Source organism: Poeciliopsis prolifica, unplaced genomic scaffold (assembly GCF_027474105.1).
Source record: "Poeciliopsis prolifica strain line A6 unplaced genomic scaffold, Auburn_PproV2 SCAFFOLD010, whole genome shotgun sequence".
NCBI classification, from domain to species: Eukaryota; Metazoa; Chordata; class Actinopteri; order Cyprinodontiformes; family Poeciliidae; genus Poeciliopsis; species Poeciliopsis prolifica.
The window spans coordinates 8,608,431-8,632,302 of record NW_026562385.1 but is presented as its reverse complement, the minus strand read 5'-3'; the positions used below and the strand labels follow the sequence as shown (position 1 = coordinate 8,632,302).

At 42.1% G+C, this 23,872-nt stretch overlaps 1 protein-coding gene across 4 annotated transcripts in view; it reads left to right on the top strand.

Annotated features, from left to right (window-relative positions):
• Nucleotides 1-6,989: 6,989 nt before the first annotated feature.
• LOC129363100 (protein shisa-8) overlaps nucleotides 6,990-23,872 on the top strand; it is a 281,634-nt gene continuing 264,751 nt past the window's right edge. For all 4 annotated transcript variants that reach the window (XR_008606295.1, XR_008606293.1, XR_008606294.1 and 1 more), the window contains exons 1-2: nucleotides 6,990-9,506; nucleotides 10,291-10,927. Coding sequence is in view for 1 of the 4 variants with exons in the window: in XM_055034954.1 (XP_054890929.1) it covers nucleotides 10,362-10,927 (566 nt within the window). In the remaining 3 variants the exon portion in view is untranslated. The remainder of the gene's footprint in view (nucleotides 9,507-10,290; nucleotides 10,928-23,872) is intronic.

Sequence of the window (23,872 nt, the reverse complement as noted above, 5' to 3'; positions counted from 1 at the left end):
TTAAATGTGGTGTAACTATTGTGATGGTCTTCAGTTCATCAACCGATTGATTTATTTAACTTTGCTTTTGGGGAAATTTGGAGAAAAAAAACTGAATCGATTGACAAAAACAACGCGGAAGAACTTTGGACAACCCTATTTTTTTTTTTATTGGAATTGTAGAGAGATTAAAAAAACAACAACATGAGGAAGTCAGATGTTTGATGGAGAAAATCTGTGAAAGAAACATCATGAAGGACCAGGAACGGGTTGTATTTACATTTACAAAGCGTAAAACTTTAATTTAGCGCCGCTAATGCCAACGTCTGCCTCTTTTGACCCATGCTGGTGGATGTCGTACAGAAATGAAATGCCTCCCTTACCGTTTGATTAATGGACCCTGATATGTGTTTGTTCAAAGAGCATCTTAGTTAGCCTGGAGGTAAAAGCCACGCAGGGTGAAACCCAAATGTCGAAGTGCGGGTTGCTTGTGGTGAATGTCGGTTCTAAAGGCTCAGAGGTTAGCATTTTAGCTTTCCTTCCTGTTTGGGGTAGCATGCAGTGCAGCATTATAGAGACAGGTAACACTTCTGACCTTATTGGTGTGTAATTTAAAGTCTGTTCATTGTGTACAGTGAGGTCTGGCTGACAGGGATTTCGTATAAAATGTTATAGATATTCTATATTTTTCTTTTTTTTCAATCTGTTATTTTTTTCCTTCTTCTTTTTCGGTCCGGGCCGAGTAAATCCTCGGCCCGGACCGATGATATTCCGCTTTAAAACAAATGTGTTACTTGTTGGCACTTGTTGCGAAAGTTGGCACTTTCAATGCAATTTTTAAAGCAATTTTGCACTGAAAGTGTGATTTTTTACCTAATGACTCCCCATGATGAATGTCATAAACATTCATAGAGACGGCTTCATGTTCAGGACAGGTTTTTATGTCGTATCTGACTTGTCGAGAGGTTGAATTTCTCACTCTCAGTCTTTTGGACGGACTCGCTACCCGTAACTGAAGACGCGTCTCGTTTAATGACGCCGCTCGCTGACTCAAGATAAATGCAGAAGCATGTAGCCCCGATCTCCTAATTACACACAAACCCTGGACTCTTTCACTGAATTATGAATACCGAAGCCCTCCGAATGAATATTTGACGTAGTCCATGAATTATTTTTGCCTTTATTTTTGAATATTTTAGAATTCACGAGGCATTCCTAGAGGTGAAAGGGACCCTCGGCCTTCTCTCCGACTGCTGCGCCGCCGTCGCCATCGCGCCGTCGCCATCGCCATCGCACCGTCGCCATCGCACCGTCGCCATCAACGATTTGGACGAGAATTGTTTTCCCTCCAGCCAGGCCGCCGTCCTGTTTGCGTCAGACATTTTACCTGCCGCGAAACATCAGATTTCCGCTGGTTTGCCATCCTCACAAAGGATTAAATGTGTCTCAGAGGCTTATTGTGACGTGGGAAAGGTTAGATTTTGCTTCCGAGAGTGCGATAAGATGATAAATATAGATTTGGATAAATAGCTTGGGGCGTAAAGAGACAGAGAGAGAGAGAAAACCTATCACTGTGTCATCGGCAGCCTTGGATGAGATATGAGTCATCCGCATGTTTCAGAGCCTCTGAGATGAAAACATCAGTCCTAAACTAGGCTAATCCACTAAACCCCAGTGATTCTAATTGAGCGTTGCCCACGTCGCGCGAGCTCAAGAAAGGCAGAGAGCTGCGTGCGCAGATCGCTGAAACAGAGGACGAGATTAATTAAAAGGGACCATACGTGCTGAGACGCATGTGAGCTGCGGCCCTGACCTTACACTGCGCCGCTTATTAAGCATGTTAAATTGAAGGCTTAACATCCGCGCACCCCGAAGCGGCAGTCGACTGGATTTCACAAATCCGCTTTGTGTCACTAAAGTTTTGCAGAGGAAAAGTGAGCAAAAGAGCAACTGAGAGCAAGTTGGTGTCTGCCTCAACCAGGGTTTAATTTGCACTTTGTTTCCTCGCTCTCTCTCTGTTTCTCTCTCTCTCTCTCTGTCATCCCAATGAATCCCGGTGCAAAAAGCTGCAGGTCCCGCTTAGCTGGGGATGTCCTAGTCAAAGACCCTCTGAGGTCCAGACTCCGTTCAGATATCAGATCGCAGAGTTCCTCTCAGCAGTGGTTCAAAGGTGGCTCATTTACAATAATGTTTTTTCTTTTTCAAATTTGGCCTATGAATGAAACATTCTCCCTGTAGTGTTGCATAAAGTGGGCAATTTAGACCCTCTGACAAATGAGGTTTTACCCACAGACAGACACAATCATGTGAAGAATGTCATAATTGACTGGGTAAAGGATTTATTCAGTTGACAAAAATGAAATCGAAACTGATTTTCTTATTTCTACACGCACACCTTCACCCTGTGAACACAAAACCCAAAGACACAACAACAGGCTTGAGCAGCGGAGTTTTGAATCTGGGTGAGTTGTTTTCCTGCCTGTCTTTATGTGTCGCTCGCTTCTGCTCACAGTCTGGGTTCTTTTTCACTCTGGTTGGGTTTGTGAGCCACAAGTGAGGGCAGATCTCATCGGTGACCCAGTGAGTCACCTCACCATGCCTGACACACACACACGCACGCACGCACACACACACACACACACACACACACACACCCACACACACACACACACACACACACACACACACGCACACACACGCGCACACACACGCACACACACACACACGCACGCACGCACGCACGCACGCACGCACGCACGCACGCACGCACGCACACACACACAGTGGATGGCTTTGGAGAGAACTGACACTGCAACACGAGGAAATCATAACGTGGACGTCCTGCAGGATAGCAGAGAAGAAGAAACGCGTCCATTACAGAAATCAGACACAGACTGCCATGTTGAGAGAATAAAAAGTTTTATTTAGTTGACAAGCATATGAGAATCTTCCTCTGCAGGTTGATTTCTTCTTTTGACAAAACTCAATTTCAATCAAAACAGTTTTTTTATTTTTTTATTATTTTTACACGCTGTCACGCTTCATCTGTCCCTGCTGTCCTCAAACAGCTGCTTCCTCTCCCTACCTGTTTGTGTTCAAGCTGAAGAAATGAATCACTGCCAGCATCTACAGTGTGGAAAGAAAGGAGAACCACACAGCCTGGAAAATAAACAACTCAAGAGTCGGAGCGACAAGCGTGGCTGAAGTCAGAGAGGAAAATGTAATATGCCAGCAGAAATGGTTTGAGGTGGAGGTGAAGACGCGGGATGAAGGCGACCACTTTTCATGGTTTTTACTCTTTATTGATTTAGTTTATCGAATCTATATTCTTGTTTATGGTTTGGATTGCTTCCTTTGCTTTCCAGTATTTGTGAGACATGCTTCTTGCTCTCCCCTGGCACTTTGTGGGGTTATTGGTTCCCAAACGTCACGTCTGCTCTTTGTTGTCCTCGCCTGCTATGTTAGGGGTCGTGAAAATATTTCTGACTTTGTCTTTGTTGCATATGTGCTTTCTTTATCCTCGTTCTTCCGCTGCATGATCTTGGCTTGGTTCTTGCCATATGCCTTGCAACAAAAACAGATGCGCCGCTGTGACGCATTCTCTAAACGACGTCCCCAAATTAGTCAAAGGGTTGTATGTTCACATGAATTATTTGTCATAATTAAGAATTCAACATTAATATAACAAAAAAGGAGGTAGAATCTCTTTTAACATTTTTTAAAATGTTCTGTCTGTGCAGACACTTGTGCTACGACAGCTATGTGTCAATTTTTATGCTTTTATAAAATCTTTTATAACAGCAACAGCAATTAAAAGAGTGTTTAATACTTTATTTTCAAAAGGTACTTCTCATTCTCACTGACCGCATGTTACCACTGATTGAATATTGCATTAGTGCATTTTGTTTTAGCTTTCTTCGGGAACAGAAATATTTTCAGGCACATGTGGCTAATGCTACATTAGGCTAAGCTCCACACAGCCAGAGGAAACGAATAAGACGGACGGCACAATGGACGGGTCTGTGCAGGCCTGAAACCTGAACTTTTTAAAACCTCGAGAGATCTTGATAGCAGTGCCTCGCAAATGCATTGAATACAAATATAAACGCCCCAGAAGAGTTTTTATGAACATGCATTGAACATTGCATGTTACGCAATTTGTAGAGAGACTCAAATTAGTAACTCCCACTAGTGGCAGTAATAACATTGTGTTGTGGCCGTTTGCAGCGGATGGACAGTCCTGTGAACGCGATAGGGGTCGGGTTGAGGAATATGATCTTGACCGAGTTGGCCTCTGGTAGGCGGGTTATGGACCGTCTGATGCGTCTGCTGTGCAGACCGATCGTCTCATCAGCTGCGGCGATCTTGTGCTGGCGCGATCACATGTGGCTGACGGGGATGAGGTCGATCTGCAGTGGTGCCAGTTTGTTGGGGACGAACTCTTAACTCTTAGCCGACGGTCCGATAACAGCACATTGAGCTGCGGCTCTGGTGGACATTCCTGCATCAAATATGCCAGTGACACGCTCCCGCGTAACTTCTGGCGTTATGACTTGTGACAGCAACACACCCCACCCACGCACTGAGTAAAAAAGACAACTCACTGACAGCAAGATGGATTAAAATCATACACGTCTCAAGAGAAATATTACTTTTGTACAGTGAAATACATGCTTCTGACAGAAACGCTAAGGCAATGTGTGCAATCAAATCAGTTTAGATGACTTTACGATTTCCATTTCCACCTGTTCCTTCCACCATCCATCAGCTCCAAACTTATACACTTCCCGGATTTCCCTTTTTTATATATAAACTTTTGACCTTCGGTTAATTAGGCAAGATGTGCACAGGACACTTAAAAGCAAGTCAGGAGGGAGAGTGAGGATTAGCTGATTCGCGGCTCGTACATTAAGTCAGGGCGGCGTGTGTTTGCGTGCCGTCTTGAGCGCGCGGGTGGATGTATCCTTGACATAACTCCTGATGCGCTTTGCCAAGGATTTTAAGCAAATCAAGGCTGAGAGGTTTGGACTGGGTAAAATACACCAGGGGGATATGAGCTGTGGGGCTTATGGGGAAAGAAAAACAAAACAAACAGTTTTTTAGAAGGACCCTGTAGAGGAATTTGAAGAAAAACTGGGCAAACAAACAATGGCATCGGGAGGGATAAAAGGAATGCTTTTTGCTAAACAATGCTAAATCAAAACGGAAAGATTCCAAGGTCTCCTTGCTCTTTAAACCCGGAACTGTGATTCTGCAACTGAAGGCTGCTATCTACCGTCTTGCTGCAGTTTTCTCATAATGACTCCTTCCCTGACTCTCCCTTGAGATAACTTCCTCTCAACCTGTCTGAACTCCTTCCCATCCACTTCCCTTCCACCAGCCCTCAAGCATCTCCTTTCCCCGGTAGTCATTCCCCTGCTCCTTAATCCCCGATAATTCCTCCTCTCCCGTTTTCCTCTTTGCTTCTTTCTGTCAAAATCTCTCTCTCTTTCCCTCCCTCTCTTTGGCAGACGCTGTCCTCTTCTCTCCTCCCCTCCTCTTCCATTCGCTTCCTACCTTCTTCTCTCCTCCTCGCTGCTTTCCCCATCGCCTCCTTTCCATCTATCCATCCTTTTTTCTTTCTTTCTTCCTCCTTTCTAAATCAGTCCTAATAGCCCGCAGTGCCGCACATGCTCCAGACGTGCTTGCAGAGGTACTGGCACATTCATTACGCAGAGGCGCAAACACGCATCGCGACGCGGATGCAGGGGCGCGCACGCGCGAGCGAACGCTGGCTCGCGCTGACCTGACGCTCAGTCAGCACCGATGTTCTTATATGTCAAACTGACAGTCGCATACGGGAGAAATGTAAAATCAAAGGGAGGGAAAATGGAGTCGCTCTGCAACAAACGGACCGGAATGTGGGATGAGCGAGAAGTAAATGGAGACGAGCAAGATACTGCGAGGGGGGAAAAAAACGGTCCATGGACTGAATCTATAATCAAACACTGAACAGCAGGGGCAGAACACGACGATACGCAATGCTGAGTTTGTGGTTTTTTTCCCCCCACAATGGATAAATGTTTCACACATCCGAGTTCAAAAGAATATGTAATTCATGTTTTCTTTTTTTAAATAGATGTGTTTGTGCACTTCTCTAAACACTCAATTCTGTGTTCTCTGGAACGAAATGAAACATTAGTTTTTGATAAATTAAGAATCTGAATAATTTTTTTTGAGTGAATTAAACGTTCAGTTTTGCGCTGACAGGAAGCTTAAAGCAGATGCTAACTTCAGCGTTATTAGCGGCTAATGTTGGCCGCAGCGTTTATTTCGCAGCTGCAAGACAAAGAAGCTCCAGGACTTCTTCCTTTCTAAATCAAGCCTGTGTATTAAACCTTTCTTTTTTATATTATTATTATTAGTTTCATGTTATTACTCTAACAAGAATTGGCTCTCAAGACCAAAAACTAGCATCTTGAAGCTTTCTCCTCAAGATTAAATGCCAAGTGTAGAATTTTAGCCAATTGACCAATAAAAAGTTGAACCAATAGGGGCAGATGATGAACTGTATTGGTAGCGGCTAACCGTTAGCAAAGTGTCGGTTCTGGGTCATTTCATGCCCACAAGGAGAACCTTCGTGAATTTTCTTACTTTCCAACATATTTTACATGTTCACTAAATTTCTGTTTCTCTCAGTTGGCCCTTTTGGTTAGACACTTAGATAAATAAACTACCAATAATAACGGAACAAACAAGCAGGTTAGTTTATAAGAATATGTGCGCCCTTGTCTCCAGACGAACCCAACAGCCGTGATATACAGAAGAGCTAGTATTTTAACTTTTTGAAGATATTGTAGAGTCAACTGTTTACGAACTGTCTGAAAATTGGGTGTGATTTGACGCACAGCCAGTAACATTTTCTGTGGGAGACATTTTATGTTATGTTGCACTCCATAAAGTCTGACACAAACAGATAAAATCGGAAAAGTTACTTGGGGGTAGCCGGCTAACGGCTACAAGCTCGCCGGCTAACGGCTACAAACTGGCCGTTAGCCTACAACGGTAGCTGGCTACAAGCCGTTAGCCGGCTAACGGCTACAAGCCGGCTAACAGACATGGCAACGAGATAGGGTTTAATTTATTTTTAAAAATTATTCGATTTTGATCGGAAAAAAATGTTAATATTTGAACATTTGGAGCTCTCTTTCCACCCCTAATGCAACTAAGTAGCGTGGGGGAAAAAGGAGGTGCCTGTGACATATAATGAGCAAGAGAGGAAGAGAGTGAAAAGGGAGAGTCAACAAGCCAGAGACGGGCTCGTTTATGCACAAAAGGCACTCGCTCGAACGACCGAATGCGTGTGAGTGCAAGGAGAGAGAAACCATGAGGGAGGGCAGGAGTGAGCCGGAGAGGGAGGAGGGACTCGGAGGCAGGGAGCAGGGAGAGAACCGGAGCGATTGCGTGAGATACTGACGGCCAGTCCTGCCACGGAGCGGCGGGAGCGCGAGCATCGCCAGCGGACGGGACGCGGACGCTCCGAGCGGACCGAGGATTTAACGGATTGATTACACGCCCGAGGAGGAAGCGACACGACAAAAAAGGGAGAGGATGGAATAAAGCAAAAAAAAAAAAAAAAAAAAAAAGAACAACAAAAAAAATTGCTTTTGTAAGCGCCTCACACTTCTGTTTGGAGCATCCCACAAGCAGAGCACCAGTGAAAACACATACATATGATATATATATAAAATTCCTATACATATATATCAAATTATGCCTGTTTTCAAAGAAGCTGCAGCTGGACATCGACTGAATTGACATCAAAAAGGTTAAAAAAGGAAAAAAGAAAAAAAGAATGGGACATAATATGCAGCGTTTTGCTTAAAACTGTTGCATGTTAAACCTTTGTTGTTGTTGTTTTCTTGTCCCCTCCTCCAATAGGGGGGTGAAAATGGAGGGAAAAATAGAACAATTATAAAACTGGAAACTGAGTAGTCGATGCGAGATTGTCTTAAAAGCGCTTCTGCTCTTCTGTGTCCTGCATTTCCATATGGGCTTCTTCTGAAAACGGGATATTTTGATTTCATGTTTTATTTTTCATCTTTTTTTTTTTTTTTTTTAATCTCCCCTTGGTGCCACGCTGCCGTCGGCTGCCGCATCTCCACTCGTCTCTGTCGTCCGCTCGGGCTGGGCTCGCTTTGTTCCAGCCAGGCTCCTGCCAGGCGCTCTGCTGAAAGTGCAGAGGGCAGTCCGAGGGATCCCTGACCCCACGGTGATATCTCCTCCAGCAGCGGCACAAAACAAAACAAAGCAAAACAACAACAAACAAACAGACCAACAACAACAAAAAAAGTCTTCCCAGGGAAAGAGATGGAAACATCAAAGGAAGGATGTGATGGAGGGATGATTGGGATAAGAGCATGTGATGAAAATAAAAAGTGAGAGGAGAGGGAAAACAAAACCACTGAAGAAGAAGAAGAAGCCATGATCCACTGCGAACGGATGATTTTAACCCGTCAATCTTTTCTTCCGTTCATGGAGCAGATCCAAGAAGTCGAGACGATAGCTTCAGTACAAGAGCCCTGCTTACTCTCTTGCCCCTCTCTCATCACCTGTGCACCTGTGCAGAGCTGAGTCAGCTGAAAGCCAAGAGTGGAGTCCTGGGTCTGTCAGAGACCCCTGGATCCGAGGAGAGGAGGGCTCCAAAAACCATTGGACTTCTCCTGCGTGTTTGTGTGTGTGCATGTGTGTGTGTGCCACCCAAAAAGCTCCAGACTCTGACACTGTCAGTGTCCTGTCATCAGGGGGTTGAGCTCTGTGTGTGGATGCGTGAGTGGGGAAGTATGGACGTGCACGAGTGAGAGATAACAAGCCTCAGGTGCCCTTTTGGACGCCGATCACCATAAGGACTCGAGCCTGGACCGATCCGCCAAAAAGATACTTCACAGCTGCTGATACCTGTTGGGCTCTGTGGCTGAAAATAGAAAAGCAGCATCAGTTAATAAAGACGTCAGACAGAGGAGGGGGTGGGGTAGGGGGGGGGAGAGAGAGTAACATCTACCAAAGTGGACTACATTGGCGCCAAAAACATGGCCACCGCGAAAATAAAAAAAGCTCCCTTTCAACTGTGACATTGAGAGCAGCAGGATGATGGACGCCAGTTAAGACCTGTGGTGGAGTTATTTCATTTTTGCATTTTTTTTTTTACCCTTTCTGGACGCCTGAACCGATTTAACTTCAGTGCTGAGGTGTCATCCACTCAGGGATATGAGTCTATCTTTGGAGTGAAAGCCCTTCCATGTGGAAACCTTCGCTAGCTGCAAGTTTGGATTCGCTTTGCCTGCCAGCACCGTTGGGAGCCTACAGTTCTCACGTTTCACGGATTATTCACCCCACTCTGTGGGGGGGGAGTTCATTACTGAAAATGCCGGTGGCAAGTTCATTCATAGGTAATACATCCTCCTAAACTGGATCCTCCTCCCCGAGGGTTTGGATTTGTCTACAACCGCCTCTGCTGTCTGCTGGAGACTCGAATGGCTTTGTAAAAGGTGATTTCTGCTTTGTTTTTTTAATCATTAACTTTGGTAAATAAACATGCTGACAAGCTCAATAACATGTCATGGATTCACTGTCGGCCAGTCAATGTAAGTCTGTGTCTACGGGGGTGTTGATAAGTGCCAAAACATAAATAACACACAACTTTAACTTCTGTGAACAAACTAAATTCGGGTCAGTTCGTCTTTCTAGCTCCAATTTTTGCCGATATCAAATTCATTCAGAAATGACACAACTTCAACTGTAGTTTGTCTCAATCCGTTCCGACTAACTCCAACTCAAACTTTGGGCAAAGAGCCATAGTTAGGCATAACTCAGACTGCTAGCTCGTAGCAAAGTACTTCCAGTCTAATCATTGTATCCTTAAAAATATGCACCAATTGGTATTAATACCGCATATCAGACCTCAGCTGATTTGAAACAGTTCTGTGGAAGATGGCTGAATTTTCTTTCCTCAACGCCGACTTCCACACCAAAGAGTGTTGAGCTTAGCACGATCTAGCAGGGTTTAGATATGGCGCATTCACAAGTTGGTTGGAAGATCAAATGCATTAGGTTATTTTTATCCAGTCGTTATCCCATCGCTCGTTTTAGTTAATAAATGCCATATGAAGGGCTGTAAAGAACCTTAGGACTAAATCTGTGTAATCATTTTCTCGTTCATGTAATACTCTGTTCTGATTGTGTACAATGCAAATCTCTTTAATTGTCAACATACTAATCTGATCTCTTTAAAAATAAATATTTAATTGTTTTTTGTTGTTTGTTCAACTGCAGGAGCTTTTTGGTCTTCTATTACCGGTCCTTGTCCGAACTGAGACTCTGCAGGACTCTGCAGTAAGTCCATCATGGCCGCTCCAATGTGTTTGCTCATGTTGAACTTTTCACTGGCCATGTTACTGGGCCTGACCACCCTGAGTGGACTGAGCTCTTGCCCGTCAGGACAAGTGTCAGCGCAGGTCTCTTCCAACAACCAGAGCACAGATTCGTCTGTGTTACCAGAGGCGGCACTGACAACACCGACGCCGGACCCAGAGCTACAGACAGATTCAACCAGTGGGAACCGCTGCTGGGGGTACTATGACGTCATGGGCCAATGGGACCCGCCATTTAACTGCAACGCAGGCATCTACCTGTTTTGTTGTGGTTCCTGCTTCTACCGCTTCTGCTGCCAGTTCAGAGTCCACAGTCTGGACCAGACCTCCTGTTCCAACTACGACACACCCGTTTGGGCCAACACCGGGAAACCGGGGTTGCCCGTCACGGAGGTCCACCAGGAACCGGATCGGGATCGGACCCATATGATCGTTTACATTATCTGTGGGGTGGTGGCCATCATGGTGCTGGTGGGGATTTTCACAAAACTCGGACTGGAGAAGAGTCAGGGAGGTCAAACGGACATGACGAACTCAAGGTAAGACCGGAAAACGAAGAGCGAATGATTGAATTTAGGAATAACAAGTTATTGCTATTTTAGCCTGCAAAGGCAATTGATGAAAGTCCTCTGGTTCAGGTTCTTTAGAACGTCATTGGTAAAAATACTAGGAACGTTTCTTTAGCCGATGTATTATCAATTTCTATATTTTGTCTCTTCATTAGAGTGAATATTTGGCAAAAAAAATTATTGGAATTAAAAAATTCAATGAATCGAACAACAATGAAAAGGAAAGTTTTTAAAATACCAGACAACACTGGATTTAAGTCTTACTGTGTTTTCACACCCGATAGTCCGGTAGACTTGCTCCGATTTGGGACCAAAATTGCAGCATTTGTTACATTTTCGGCTGCTGTGGTTCGCATTCACACTGAAATGTGTCAAACGATCCAAACTAACTTAAAAACCCATTCCGCCTGTCTCCAGATTTCACTTCAGCCAGACCAAGACAGAAGTTTTTAGGCGGATCAGAGTTCGCTTTTTTACTCCGTTTTGGAATTCAAATCCTCATTCACACTGCCCAAATCAATCAGACTTTCTTGACAAACAAATTAAGAGTCTGATTAAAGTGGACTAATCAAAGCTGGTGTGAATACACCCTTAATCACAGATGAATTAAAAAAATCCAAACAAACACCAACGACAAGATTCACTTCATACCGGATGAGTGAGCTATTTCAAAGCTATTGTGGAAATAATGAGAAGTGACTCAGAAGCCAATGTCATTTCATGCTCTGCATTCCTTTTATCAGGTGTCAAAACGCCAAAAGCATGTGGGCTCTACCGAAATTAAAACGTGTGACAAGTACTGATTGTCAGACCTTTAATACGATACCATCAAGCACAAAGTTTTAAGACTGAGACCGGTAAATTCCTCCAGACGATAGGTATAGCAACCGGATACAGTCGCAGAAGCACACAGAGAGACTGGGAGACATTCAATTCGGTTCGGCAAAACGATGATTTCAGCACAGAAGCGAACTAATGGTGAGGGGAGGCGCGTCGGGAATTGCGGCACGAGGCTTGCTGCGATTCGTCTGTACCGGTGGTGCAGTTCCACATTGACGGCTGATTGATTGCTGTGACACAACTATGACTGTGGCAACGCGTGGGCTCCAGAGAGCAATGAGCAAAGTGGGGGTGGTTTTTGGGAAGGGTGGAATATTGAGCTGATCTGACTGGAAAGCAGCCAGTGGCTAGTACAGAGAGCAGGAGAGAGTGTGTTTGTTTGTGTGAGAGCAAGACAAAAGCCAGAAAGAGGAAAACAGAAAACGGAAAAAGGAGAGGAAAAGTAAGGCACGCCAGGTGTGACTGGGTGTGACCGGTCATCTGACCAAGCCAGCTAGAAGGACATGGACTTTTTACACGGTCAAAACTACCATCAACATTATGAAAACTGTCCTCTCTTGGCATTATTTCAATGCCTCATTTATTTATTTATACTTTGGTGAAACTATCCCATAGGTGAAAGAGAGCACGAATGTGTTCCTACCCATGACATTTTTCACATTGCATCTACCATGTGAAATGTAAGGTGTTTGGATTTAATATGATAGATCAACTCAACGTTGTGCATAAGTAAAATGAAGAAAAAGTATACGTCCATGCGAGTTTTGCTGCAACCATGTCTGCCAATCTTTTGGGTTATGGCTGCACCAGCATTTGCACATCTAGAGACTGAAACGTCAGTAAATTCTTTGAAAAATGTTCGCAAGTTCATACCGACTGGACAGAGACTATGTGGACATCAATCTTCAAGTCTCTCTGCTGAATAAAAACTTTAACTGCACCTCCCGAGCAAAGGAATGTGCTCCTATCTAATCCTTTTTTGTTGCTGTTGTAGCTCTGGCTGTACACTGAGATAGACCTCTAACCAACTGACTCTCGTTTGCATTCTGCACATTTGCAGCCTCTCACTGGTTTTCTTCCTGCACTGCCATGTTACTGGTGCAACTCATGCCCATCCTTTGTCATTCTTGCTCTTCATAAAGGGAGTGTCCAACAAATAATTGTTGACAGATTCTCCTACCTCTTGGCTTCTTCTTTGAATCACTTGGTGTGACTTTTGCAATGGATTTTATTTAGACGTAGTCCAGCAGAGGGACTATAAAAAAGGTACTTTATTTTCTGAAAATAAGTCCCATGTCGGGATATCACTTTGGTGTATGTCTTATAAATACAAACCAAAATTAACATATATCTCAAACAATAACTTAAATAAATTTACCCCTTTTGGGTATCTTTCTTCCACACAATATGCCTTTTGGTCATTATTGTGTAAATACAGGTTTGAAGTGACATAGGCTAAACTGTAGCGAATACGCTGCTATTTTTAACTTAATATTTTCACTCTAAAACGGGACAAAGGTCACTGAGGGGCTAATAGGCACAAGAAGGGAGAGATGAGTAAAAATAAACACATTATTAGATAGAGTAATGCAGAGAACAGAGGGCTGAAAGGAAGTGACACATGAGACAAGCTCATTTTACAACCCAGTAGACAACCACAGCTGTTTATTTTATATCTGCCAAAATGTGTGTTGGTGACACGAGTGCTAACCACTTAAACGATGTGGAGGCTCTATTGGAGCGTAAAAAAGTGACAGAAGGACAAAAGGAGAAAGTCACCCAAGATAGTTGACGGTTTTAGTAAACATGTGTCATTCAGTTAATTTTCCACTGAGGGGGACTCATGGGTGGCATTTTACTCTTTCCCTAACAAAGTCTGCCTTTGCGTGCCTTGAGAATGGTGAAAATTATGCCTTAAAACCAAGAGACTGCCTCCAAACACGTGGCTAGTAATCCACTTGTCTTTGTAGCCCTTGGGGTGGCAATGGAACAGGTGTGCTACAAACAGGGTGATCATTATTTATTCACTTCCTGGCAATTTTTTTCCTTAATGTAATTCAAGTTCAGTGAAGTGCGTCAGTGTTTCTATTGTCGCAGGGCGAGTTTTCCCCAAATAAAAGCAGCGTGCAACTTGACAAAAACGAGCTAACAGGACTGAGATCCGGAGGACATAAATAAAGACATCTGGATTCTAATGTCTTGCAGGCAGTTGCCGAAATCAGACGGTTTATTACATAAGAATCATTAGATGGATCATGCCATGCCAATTCTTCAGTGCCACCAACTCTCCGTGAATGTGTCAGGGACTTATTTGTCAGCAAATAAGTGGATTATCAATAACATATTTACTGACAATCGAAAGAAAATGCAGCTTAGGAAGTTGAAGAACTCTGGGACAATGCTACTTGACTGGGATTCGCACACTAGCCATTCACGCAGTGCCATTTATTTTCCTTAGCTGTAGAATACGTCCAAATGTTTTGACTTCTGTCAGGATCATAAGATTGGTGAGTTTAGGCTGAAATGTGTGTCCCTGTATGCACGTCTAACCCCAAAGCAGAAAAAGGTGGCAGCACCAATGAATGTTTAGCTGCTCACCTAAGCATGCACATTATGCACACTTAACACTTCAGTGAAGCATTCTTTCTTTTGTTTACTGCTTTGCTTTTCTTTCTCGTTCAAGCTCTAGGCATGTGATAGAATAATAACCATTTCAGCAACAAAAATATAACGCATCTTCTCACTGAATTAACAGTTTTGCGCCCATTTATTTATGTACAGGAATATTGCCGAGGCTTCAAGAGAGAGAAAAAAAGTAGAACCTTGACTATCTCCAAATTATAATAGTGGTAATATAAAATCACAAACAGGCATTTGCGGGGAGTCAGAATTTCTTTTCTGACCGAGTTAAGAGCCTTTTGTGGCGCTGCACTGGGGCAACTACGACATACAGAGTGATTATGTGCCACCGGGCCCACTACAGGCACACAGCTTCTTCAGGGTGGAATTACAAAATCCAGATTGTGTTGTTGATAAAACGACGCCGAGCAGATGTGTAGCCACTCTCTGGGAATTTTTGGCGACAGGATTATGAAACAGGCTCTTTAACGCAATCTTGGCTTAAGGGGAAGAAACAGCACAAGGAAAAGCAGGCTGCCCGTTGGTTCACGTCACAGCCAAAACAAATAACCTTGAACCGCAAGTCGAACTCCACCGTTTCTAGGGGCAGAAAATGTGGTTTATCCAGGGTGTTGATAGCTTGCACTGCTGTCAGCGTAAAGCCAGCATTTACTCATGTTACAAGTCAACTACAGTCGTCCCATTTCCTATGGCTTTCCCTTTAATAATTAGCCCACCAAAACCTTTTTTTCTTTTGTGTGTGAGCTAATTGAATGATATCTGATGTATTCAATCGATATTACAAACTTCTCACACATACACATCCACTCTGTGTAATATTGGAAGGAGTTCATCTTTTAGGACTACATAATGTGCTATCAGTTATGTAGATTTCTAAGGTTAGTTTGACCTTCTATTTGGACACCAGCATTATTGTTACAAGTAAAACTTAGACCGACTGTGTGAGGCTTTTATCTTCTTACAATAAGTGCAAATAACATATACAGTATGTAAATTTAACACAACTAAGTCACAGTTTTTAGGCATGAAGTGTTTTAGAGACACATTCACGTTCAAAGTCAGAATACTGATAAAAACCGGAGTAGAAGTTTCATTTATCTGGCGTTTTCTTTCAAGGCAACCATCTTAGGTAGAGCAAAGGGATCTGTTTTTTTTAATTTATTTTATTTTGGCAGATTAGGTAACCACTTAAGCTCTAAATGAATGTAATAAATTGAAATGTGCTTCGACACACACCTACACACATACACACCTTCAGACAGCATCTTCAGCAGCGCGCGTTCACTTTACAAGCCAAATACCACTTATCATAAATAATTTCACTAAGGAGCGACGCGTTCAAGGGCACACGCGATTAAATGTCCCACCTGGGACCTAAACAACCGTTTTCGTCAACCGTTTTATTCCTTTAGTGCATTGTGTTTCATCAGCGGCGCTTTCTACTTGCTTTATTGTTCAGATGCAGAGGTACTTTTCATCATCATCTGTGACAGCCGTTTGGAGCAGAGAGATAACAGGCGCAGAGAGCTCGACTTTCTCGTGATGCACTTTGAACGGGGCCTGGCGGAGTTAGCATTACGGAGTGAGATTTGTTTTATTGTTACGTATTTGTGGGTGGATGGAGGTTACATGCTCTGCCGTGACACTTGACGACAACAACCTCACTGTCACTTATGGCAGGAGTAAAAAATTCAAGATGCATTATGATAAATAGATGTTATCTTTTTTTAAGGTTTTCAGAATTTTTACTGAAAGTCCACTTGCATTTAAAAAAGTATTTTCGTGTGTGTAATTCTTTCCGACTACACAACCTTCTCACTATCATGCCATCCATACACTGTTGCATATCTGCCTAATGTTTCGATAGAGACAAAATATGAGTTGATTAAAGTGAATAATGCTCTAGCACTGGATTTTTATACATAAACTTTACCACACATAACTTAAGCTCCAGATAAATCTGGATTAAATCAGGTTTTTTTTGTAGCATGCCTAAAAATTCAATGAAATATTTCTTGCTTCTTGTCAATGTTTAAGACTACTAAAAGTAAAGGCATAATGTTAATCTCATGCCATGCTACGCAGACACTTTGTCTACACTGGTGAAGCTGACCTTATCAGGGCAAGCCAGGAAATAGGGGAATTGTTTTATGACCTCTTGGGGGCGCTCAAAGACTACATAGACCATTAAACTTTCATCCCCAAGTTTTAGACATGAAGAAAAAAAAACGTAAAATATGTCAGTTCTGTGCTGACTCAAAATTTTAGTATATATTCCTTAGATGTGGCAAGTCTTTGTTTTTATTTATAACAACCACATTGTGTGCATAGAATACAAAATGTGTTTTTGTAAATATACCAACATGCATGAAAAACATTAGCTACCAAACATAATCTGCATCAGATGAAATACTGCAATGCCCAAAACTCCTTAAAAAGAGTTAAAAGTTCTTCAAACGCGGAAGACTAAGCTGAAAATGTGTTTATTGTTTATTAGCTGGATATCAAGCCTCTGAATGAACTTTTACTACATACTTGAATTAGCATAGCAATGACAAAGTGAACCACTTAAAACTGCTTCCAGTGTTAACTTTCTGTGAAGCGTTGGAACATCCTCAAAATCTGATTCCAGACTTTTTTATTCATATGTTGTGATTGTAACTCCAATCCAGGGAGAATGAATAAAGTTATAATTTAGTCATTCCTGTTATATTTGTCTCGCATCAAATTTTTGTTAGTGTTGCATTTGCAGTCATATTCTATCATCTCAAAAATTATTTAAAAGGTCATTAATTTCAGTAAACGAATGCACAGTTAGACACGTCGCAGAGATCAATAACCGCACACGGCCTGATGTTTTCAAGCCTTTATTTTTGTCAATTATGACAACTTTCAGCAAACGGCTAATGAAAACATGACATTTAAGATAATATTACATCAGACCAACAACAAAACTGAAATATGGCGTTAATGAAAAATATGTTTAATACCTTCTTTTTTTTCTTAGTGCAAGTTGAACTGGTCAAACAGGCTTTTTTTATTTTTATGACAGTATTCGAGTCAGAAGAGACAGCTTGAGCTCAGAACCTTTAAGGCGTTCATTTGTACCCGGTTATTATTCATTAGCCTTAAAGACATTGATTTTTTTTTTCTTTTTGTCTTCATCTGGGTTGGGCAGAATTTAGAGATTGACCACTAAGAATTCTTTCTTAGAGGGCATTTATGTATTTGCACACTGATCTGCAGAAAACATGGGGCGCCCAATGCGGGCGGCTGGATTCAAACTCACAACCTTCTGATTGCAGGATGAATACACCACCAAATGAGCTACAGCTGCCCCCTCTTTCCTTCTCCACATTCAGAACAACCATTTCAGATTGCCAATTATTTCCCTTTTCATTTCTTGGCAGGGCCTTTCTGTCCACTCCTAACAGGGTCTCATGAATTAAACATGGCAAAAATCAAGCTGAACAAATCCACAATAAGCAGCCAGACTTATATATATATATATAAAAAATAAAACACAACACAACTTTTTACAGGAATGCTGGAAGTATTGAGGACATTGAAAGAGTTGAGCTGTGCGGAAAAGGGCAACAGGTTTTATTAAAAATACATTGAATAAATTCATATAGCAATAACACAAATAAGGAAATCTGCTTTAGGGAGAGAAGAATACAATGAACATTCAAGAGAGCAATGTCAATAATTTATATGACACTAAATCTAAATCTTAAAACTTGTCCAATCCTTGTATGACAAACATCTTTGTTGCTTTGCAAAAAGAAACTTCCTCCTGAAACATATAACATATAATGTGCTGTGTAAAATATGCCATTGTTAAGAATTAAAAAGAGGAATAACTTGATTTAGCTCTTTAATTAATTCTTTGTCCCGAATTCCTGTGTCTGTGTAAGTGTGCAGAGAGAAAAGAGCAATCATACGACGTCAGACTTCAGATATTCAGAGTTTTATCCAGAGAAATTCAATCCAAGAAGAACTTTACAATAAGCATCTCACCTAGAGCAAAAGTCCAAGACATTACAAAACAGAGACAAAGAACTGAGTAAAAAAAGACAAAAGAATAACAGAAGATGCATCCTCCGGGAAACTCTCACTCAGCACAAAGAGATTCCAACTTCTGCTGTGAAACAAACCATTTTTATAGACTGCATATTCTCCTCATTTAAATGTATGTATTAGGAGGTGTGTTCTTTTCCTTTGTGTGGGCTGTCTTAATGTTAATTTTATTACCTCCTACTAAAGAGCCCCAAAAGCAGATATACGGCAAACCCTTCTCGTATCAGCCGCTGTCCAGTTTGATATATGATTGCAGCTGCAGCGCTATCTGTGCCTCAAAATGTTTCCACAAGAAAGTAGTTTGTATTTTTAACCAAGCTTGCACACAATGTAATGCTAAATAATGACTATGAGTTTGGATCTAATAAGTAACTAATTAAAACATGCTTAAAGAAATATATTTAATTCTAATATAGATAAAATTATTTATAAAAAGTTTTAAGATCCTAGTGAACTTTTGAACCATGCTAAGGAATTTGTTAATTGCCTGGCAGACAGACTCTCTGTCTAAAGAGATTCTAGGCCTGTCTTTTCTGTAGAATCCTCCCTAAGAATTTATATAAGTTCAGAGATTCAGCAGTTGTTTTAGTTTGGATCTTTATCTAAATTTATGTGAATGTAGAGTGTACTTTAACTTTCTATGGTATATTTCATATGTATCAAAACTATCCTGTGCAGTATTGTGCTAATTTAAAATATTATTTCAACACCATTGTACCATGATTATTGCTCACTGTACTATTCTGTATTATTTCTCCTCTGTAAGCACTGCACATGTCCTTCATCTTCATCCTCTTACAACCCAACTTACGGCCTTTTCTCTCATCACCCTTTGCTAGCTAAAAACACTATAAGATCGTTATCAGAAAAAAGAAAAGAAAAAACAACCCCGCTACACTTCCTGTTATGCTCTCAGATTATTGACGTCACACAGTTGAATAAAGTGCTATTGCTCCATAATAGTGGGTTTAATTCTGAGCTGCTGAGAGTAAACTCGTCATGTCTGCCTCCGAGGGAGGCATTCCTGAAACAAAGAGACATTTATTATGCTCAATGTACTCTGCTAACTTGTTTTGAGCGTGCGCTCACTTTATTGACCAGGCGAGTTTCAGAGGCTCTCAGAGGGGTCGGTATCTTTGGCTGTTTAGGTGAACATAAACTCTGAGAACATGTCGTCCAAAACGCGGGCTCCATTTTCACTCCACTGATCCTGCTAATGGTCTCGTCCCAGCGCAGACTGATGCTTGTTCCAAGTCTTTCTGACAGGAAATCAAGGGCTTTCATAGCTGTTGGCCGGAGCGCACAATAGCGAGCATTACATCTATCTGTCTGTCTATCGGTCTATCTGTCTGTCTGTTTTCATTCTATATTTTCTGTACTTAATCCGTGTAAAGCCTCGTTTTCAACGTTAATGAACCAAATGTAGAAAACCAAAATACAACCAAAATAAAGTATATATGTATTTTTGGAAGTTTGAAAAGTGGACAAATGGAATATTAAATTGAGTTTTAAAATGGATTATTATTATTATTTTAGAAAAGTAATAAAAATGACCAGATATGTCTATTTTGCACTCTCTCAAATAAAGCATTGTCAAAACAGAGGATTTGCAAGTTACCCTGTAGTTTATATGGTTATTTAGTCTTTCAGCAGATTTGAGAGGTTATCTTTGGATGACGTTAGATCATTAAGTCATGAGTACTGCCTTCAGTTCTGGTCTGTTCTCATCTCCCTGCAGCCCCCGACTGGGATTTTGATCGATTTTGTATCAGTTCCAAGATGTTTTATTCTTTATTGTATTTGTGTGTGTGTGTGTGTGTGTGTGTGTGTGTGTGTGTGTGTGTGTGTAAATCTGCATCTGCTGCGTCTCCTGTGTGAGACAAAGCTTCGTGGTAATCACCTCCCAGCTGCTATTTCCAAACGAGGACATTCCAACTTCGGCCCGGATCATATTTGCTCCTCTCGACTGACGCGGACACTAATAACCACTCCCGAGCCGACGCGTTTCAGCTCCGGCGTTGTTGTCTCCGAAGAGAGACGAGACAAAGAGGAGCCAGATGAGCAGAGACGAGGGGAAACCAAGACAAACGGGACGATGGTGCAGAGGAGAGGAATTCGCTTTAGTTTGGTTTTCGCTTTCATCTTCCACCCGTCGTCTTGTTCGTGTTCGGTTTGCTTTTCATATTCCCACGCCTGCGCTCGTTGCACTCCCCGTTGGCCTCCCGTTGTGTTGATCTCATTCCTTTTCCCCACTTGGATTTCTCCTCTGTTCTTCCATGCAGCCCGATTTCTTATCTTGCTGCACTTTATTAATAAAAAACCTTCTGAACGACGAAGCCTTGAATCAAAGGAAGCCCCGCTGACCTTGTTATTTATTAGCCCAAAGCAATTAAGCACAATAAAAACACTTAAAAGTTTTTGTGACAGCCCTCTAAGTTCAGGGCCGGTATTTAAATAATTCCTTTTCCTTTACTTGGAAAGTACGACGATTCATCTTTTTCTCATAACAGTTCGGAGTCAGGTAGAGGAAAAACACGGCGCATTAAGGAAGCATGGAGAGCCATTCAGTACTTTAAGCAAAACAGAATGTTCTTTTGTAACAAAAAAAAAAAACTTCCTCTGCAAATAAGATGAGAATTAGAATGATTAAATATTAATCTCTCTTTTACTTTTATTTTTTATTTTTTGGCAGCAATGTGAAAAAAGGAGCTTATCGTTGAAGTGACCTGGAGAGAAAAAAGCTGAACCTGCTGAGTGCAGCGTTAGAAACAACCGCTTGCCTCAGTCTATATTTCTTTTTTCAATCAAATCAATTAATTTCGCATTCGTGTAATCAATTATAGAATGCGTAAGAGAATTATATCATTTGTAATCATCTGTATCAAAACAAGGAAAGAGCTCGATCAGATATCGGATGAATTGTTCCACAATCCTTCAAAAATGCTTTGATCAGTAACTTGAAGTGAAAACAGGACTGGACTTTTTTTTAGCTGCTCCTAAAAGGCAGCTGGTTTTGCAGCAAGTAAACAATACACAAATAAGACGAGGGGAAAAAAGACAAACAAGAGTGCAGTTTTAGTACACAAAGCAATACAAAAAAAAACAATATTGAGAAGCACTTAGAATCCAACATGCAGTCCAGTTACTTTACATTTCACTGCTAAAGAGTTCAGATTGTTTACGTCCTGTTATGTCACTGCATGTTTTCACTATTCTAGACGGCGAGTTTTTGGCCCCAAAGGAACAATAAAACAAGGCATTTCTGTGAAATACATTCATTGTCATTCAGTTTCAGATCACCCTTATTCTGCTTCGGGATTTGAAAGACACGTCAAATTGTCATTTATTTGTCAAAGGAAACTTTTATTTGATCAAATATGTTGCGGAGGTATCGGCCATGTGTTGAGATTGTTGTACCAGTTGTGTTGAGGTGTAAGAAAAACTCTTGGTCAATTTTAAAACCTTCTCATGTTCACGGTAGCTCAGGTTTTCAAAACAAACCAGGACCTACAGACAGCTCCTGAACGTCCACCAGGAGATACACCCTAACCCCAGACTGATAGACTTCTAGGTTTAGGGTACTCTCTGCGGACAGAGGGAGTTTGGAAAGAACCAAAATTCAAAGCTCGACTAAACTCTCAGACCATGACGGCTTCCTCTGCATGCTGGTTACGTAACGCGGCAGCGGAAAGCGCCGGCCTTACATCATCGACATCGCAACTGTATCATTTTCTCATCTGCTAAACTCTGGCTGCCCAAACATCGCTTTTCACCTCCGGCGTTTCAGACTTCAAACTCCTATAAATCATAACCTGAATACGGACGTGCCGTATTCAACAATAACTGAGAGCTGAATCTAAGAAGCGCCAGCATAAGGCAAATGAAGACTTCTTACTCTTACATTTGTGGCCAAACAGATTCACATGCATCTCACAAACACAGAGAGGGTGATGATCCAACGAGGGACCTGTTGTTGTTGTACAGCCTGGCGAACGGCGACGGGATCTGAGAAATACGGCGTTTGCGTCAGAACCAGTCAAAGCCTCCATTAGTGTGAATTTTGCTGCAGACACGCCAAAATGCACATACGCACAGTCATATTTGGCAGCTGTCACCCAATCGATATCGTTCCAATTATACTGATGCTGTATCAACATTTCAATGTCAGGGTGACGCAACACGAATGCCTGCCAAGAGGAAGCCAGCCACTGCGAGGAAAGAAAGGAAGAGAGAATGATGGAGGGAAGGGAGGAAGGAAACAAAGGAAAGTTGATGATGGAGTAAGCATAAGAAGGATGAGAGGGGAAAAGACTTTGACGGCATGCCCTTGAGCTGGAGTGAAAACAATATAACATTCCCCGAGGGAGGCGGTGAAGTAACGCGGAGCCAATTGTAAATGACAGGAGAAGTGAGATTTCTCATTTCTACATGGCAGCTGAGATGGTCAAAATGCAATACGCCTTATCCATCCAGTCCTCCCTCTCTCCAGTCATCTCATTTTCAATTCATCACCTCCATCCCTGCTTCACGCTCCTTCCTTCCTGTGATGCCACCGTCCGTTTCCTCCTCTGGCGTAGCCCTCATAAACTCTTCAACATGTCCGCCGCCTCTGCCATTTCACCTAAAGTTGGTGAGACGTAATATTTCAAAACGCCGGAGCGGACGATGACGTCCAGAGTCTCCAAAGTTGTGGTTTGCCTCGAACGTCGACGCTCCTTCCACTTGATCCCGACGTGTCAGGTCGATCGAACCGATCACCCCCGACGACTGTCGGCGGCGCCACCTCTCAAGCTCACAGACGCACGCTTGGCCCTGCGCGCTCCAAGGCAAGTTGTGTCGAAGAGCGAAACAGACGCTTAAATGCCGCTTCCGCTATATGAACTGATAACACCCGAAAACACAGAACAGACGGACGGGAGTGACGGCAGTAAAAGACGAGAGATGATTGTGCAGCGGTTATGTTGTGTTCAGCTCCTCAAGAACAACTGGTGAGCAGAAAGGCTGTTTGCTTATCGAAGCTTGTACATGAACAATATATTACTGAAAGTAATCGCTCATCTGACGCTACAGGCGTGAACAATGTTCCGTCACTAATCCAGATGTTGGTTATGTGTGTTTTTCCACGTCCATGTCTTTGTTCACCTGCCTTTGTTTCACTGAGGCGCAGACACATTGAAACAGGAAGTGGTCGTCACCTTGATTGTCCTCGTCAGAACAGATTAATGTTCTTTCTATATTAAAAAGGGGGGTAGTCATTAATAAATTATGTTTGATCACTTGAATTAAATTGGCGCTCTGTAGCTACATATGAAATAAATATTTTTTCAATATATTTTAAAGGTTTGAACTCATTAG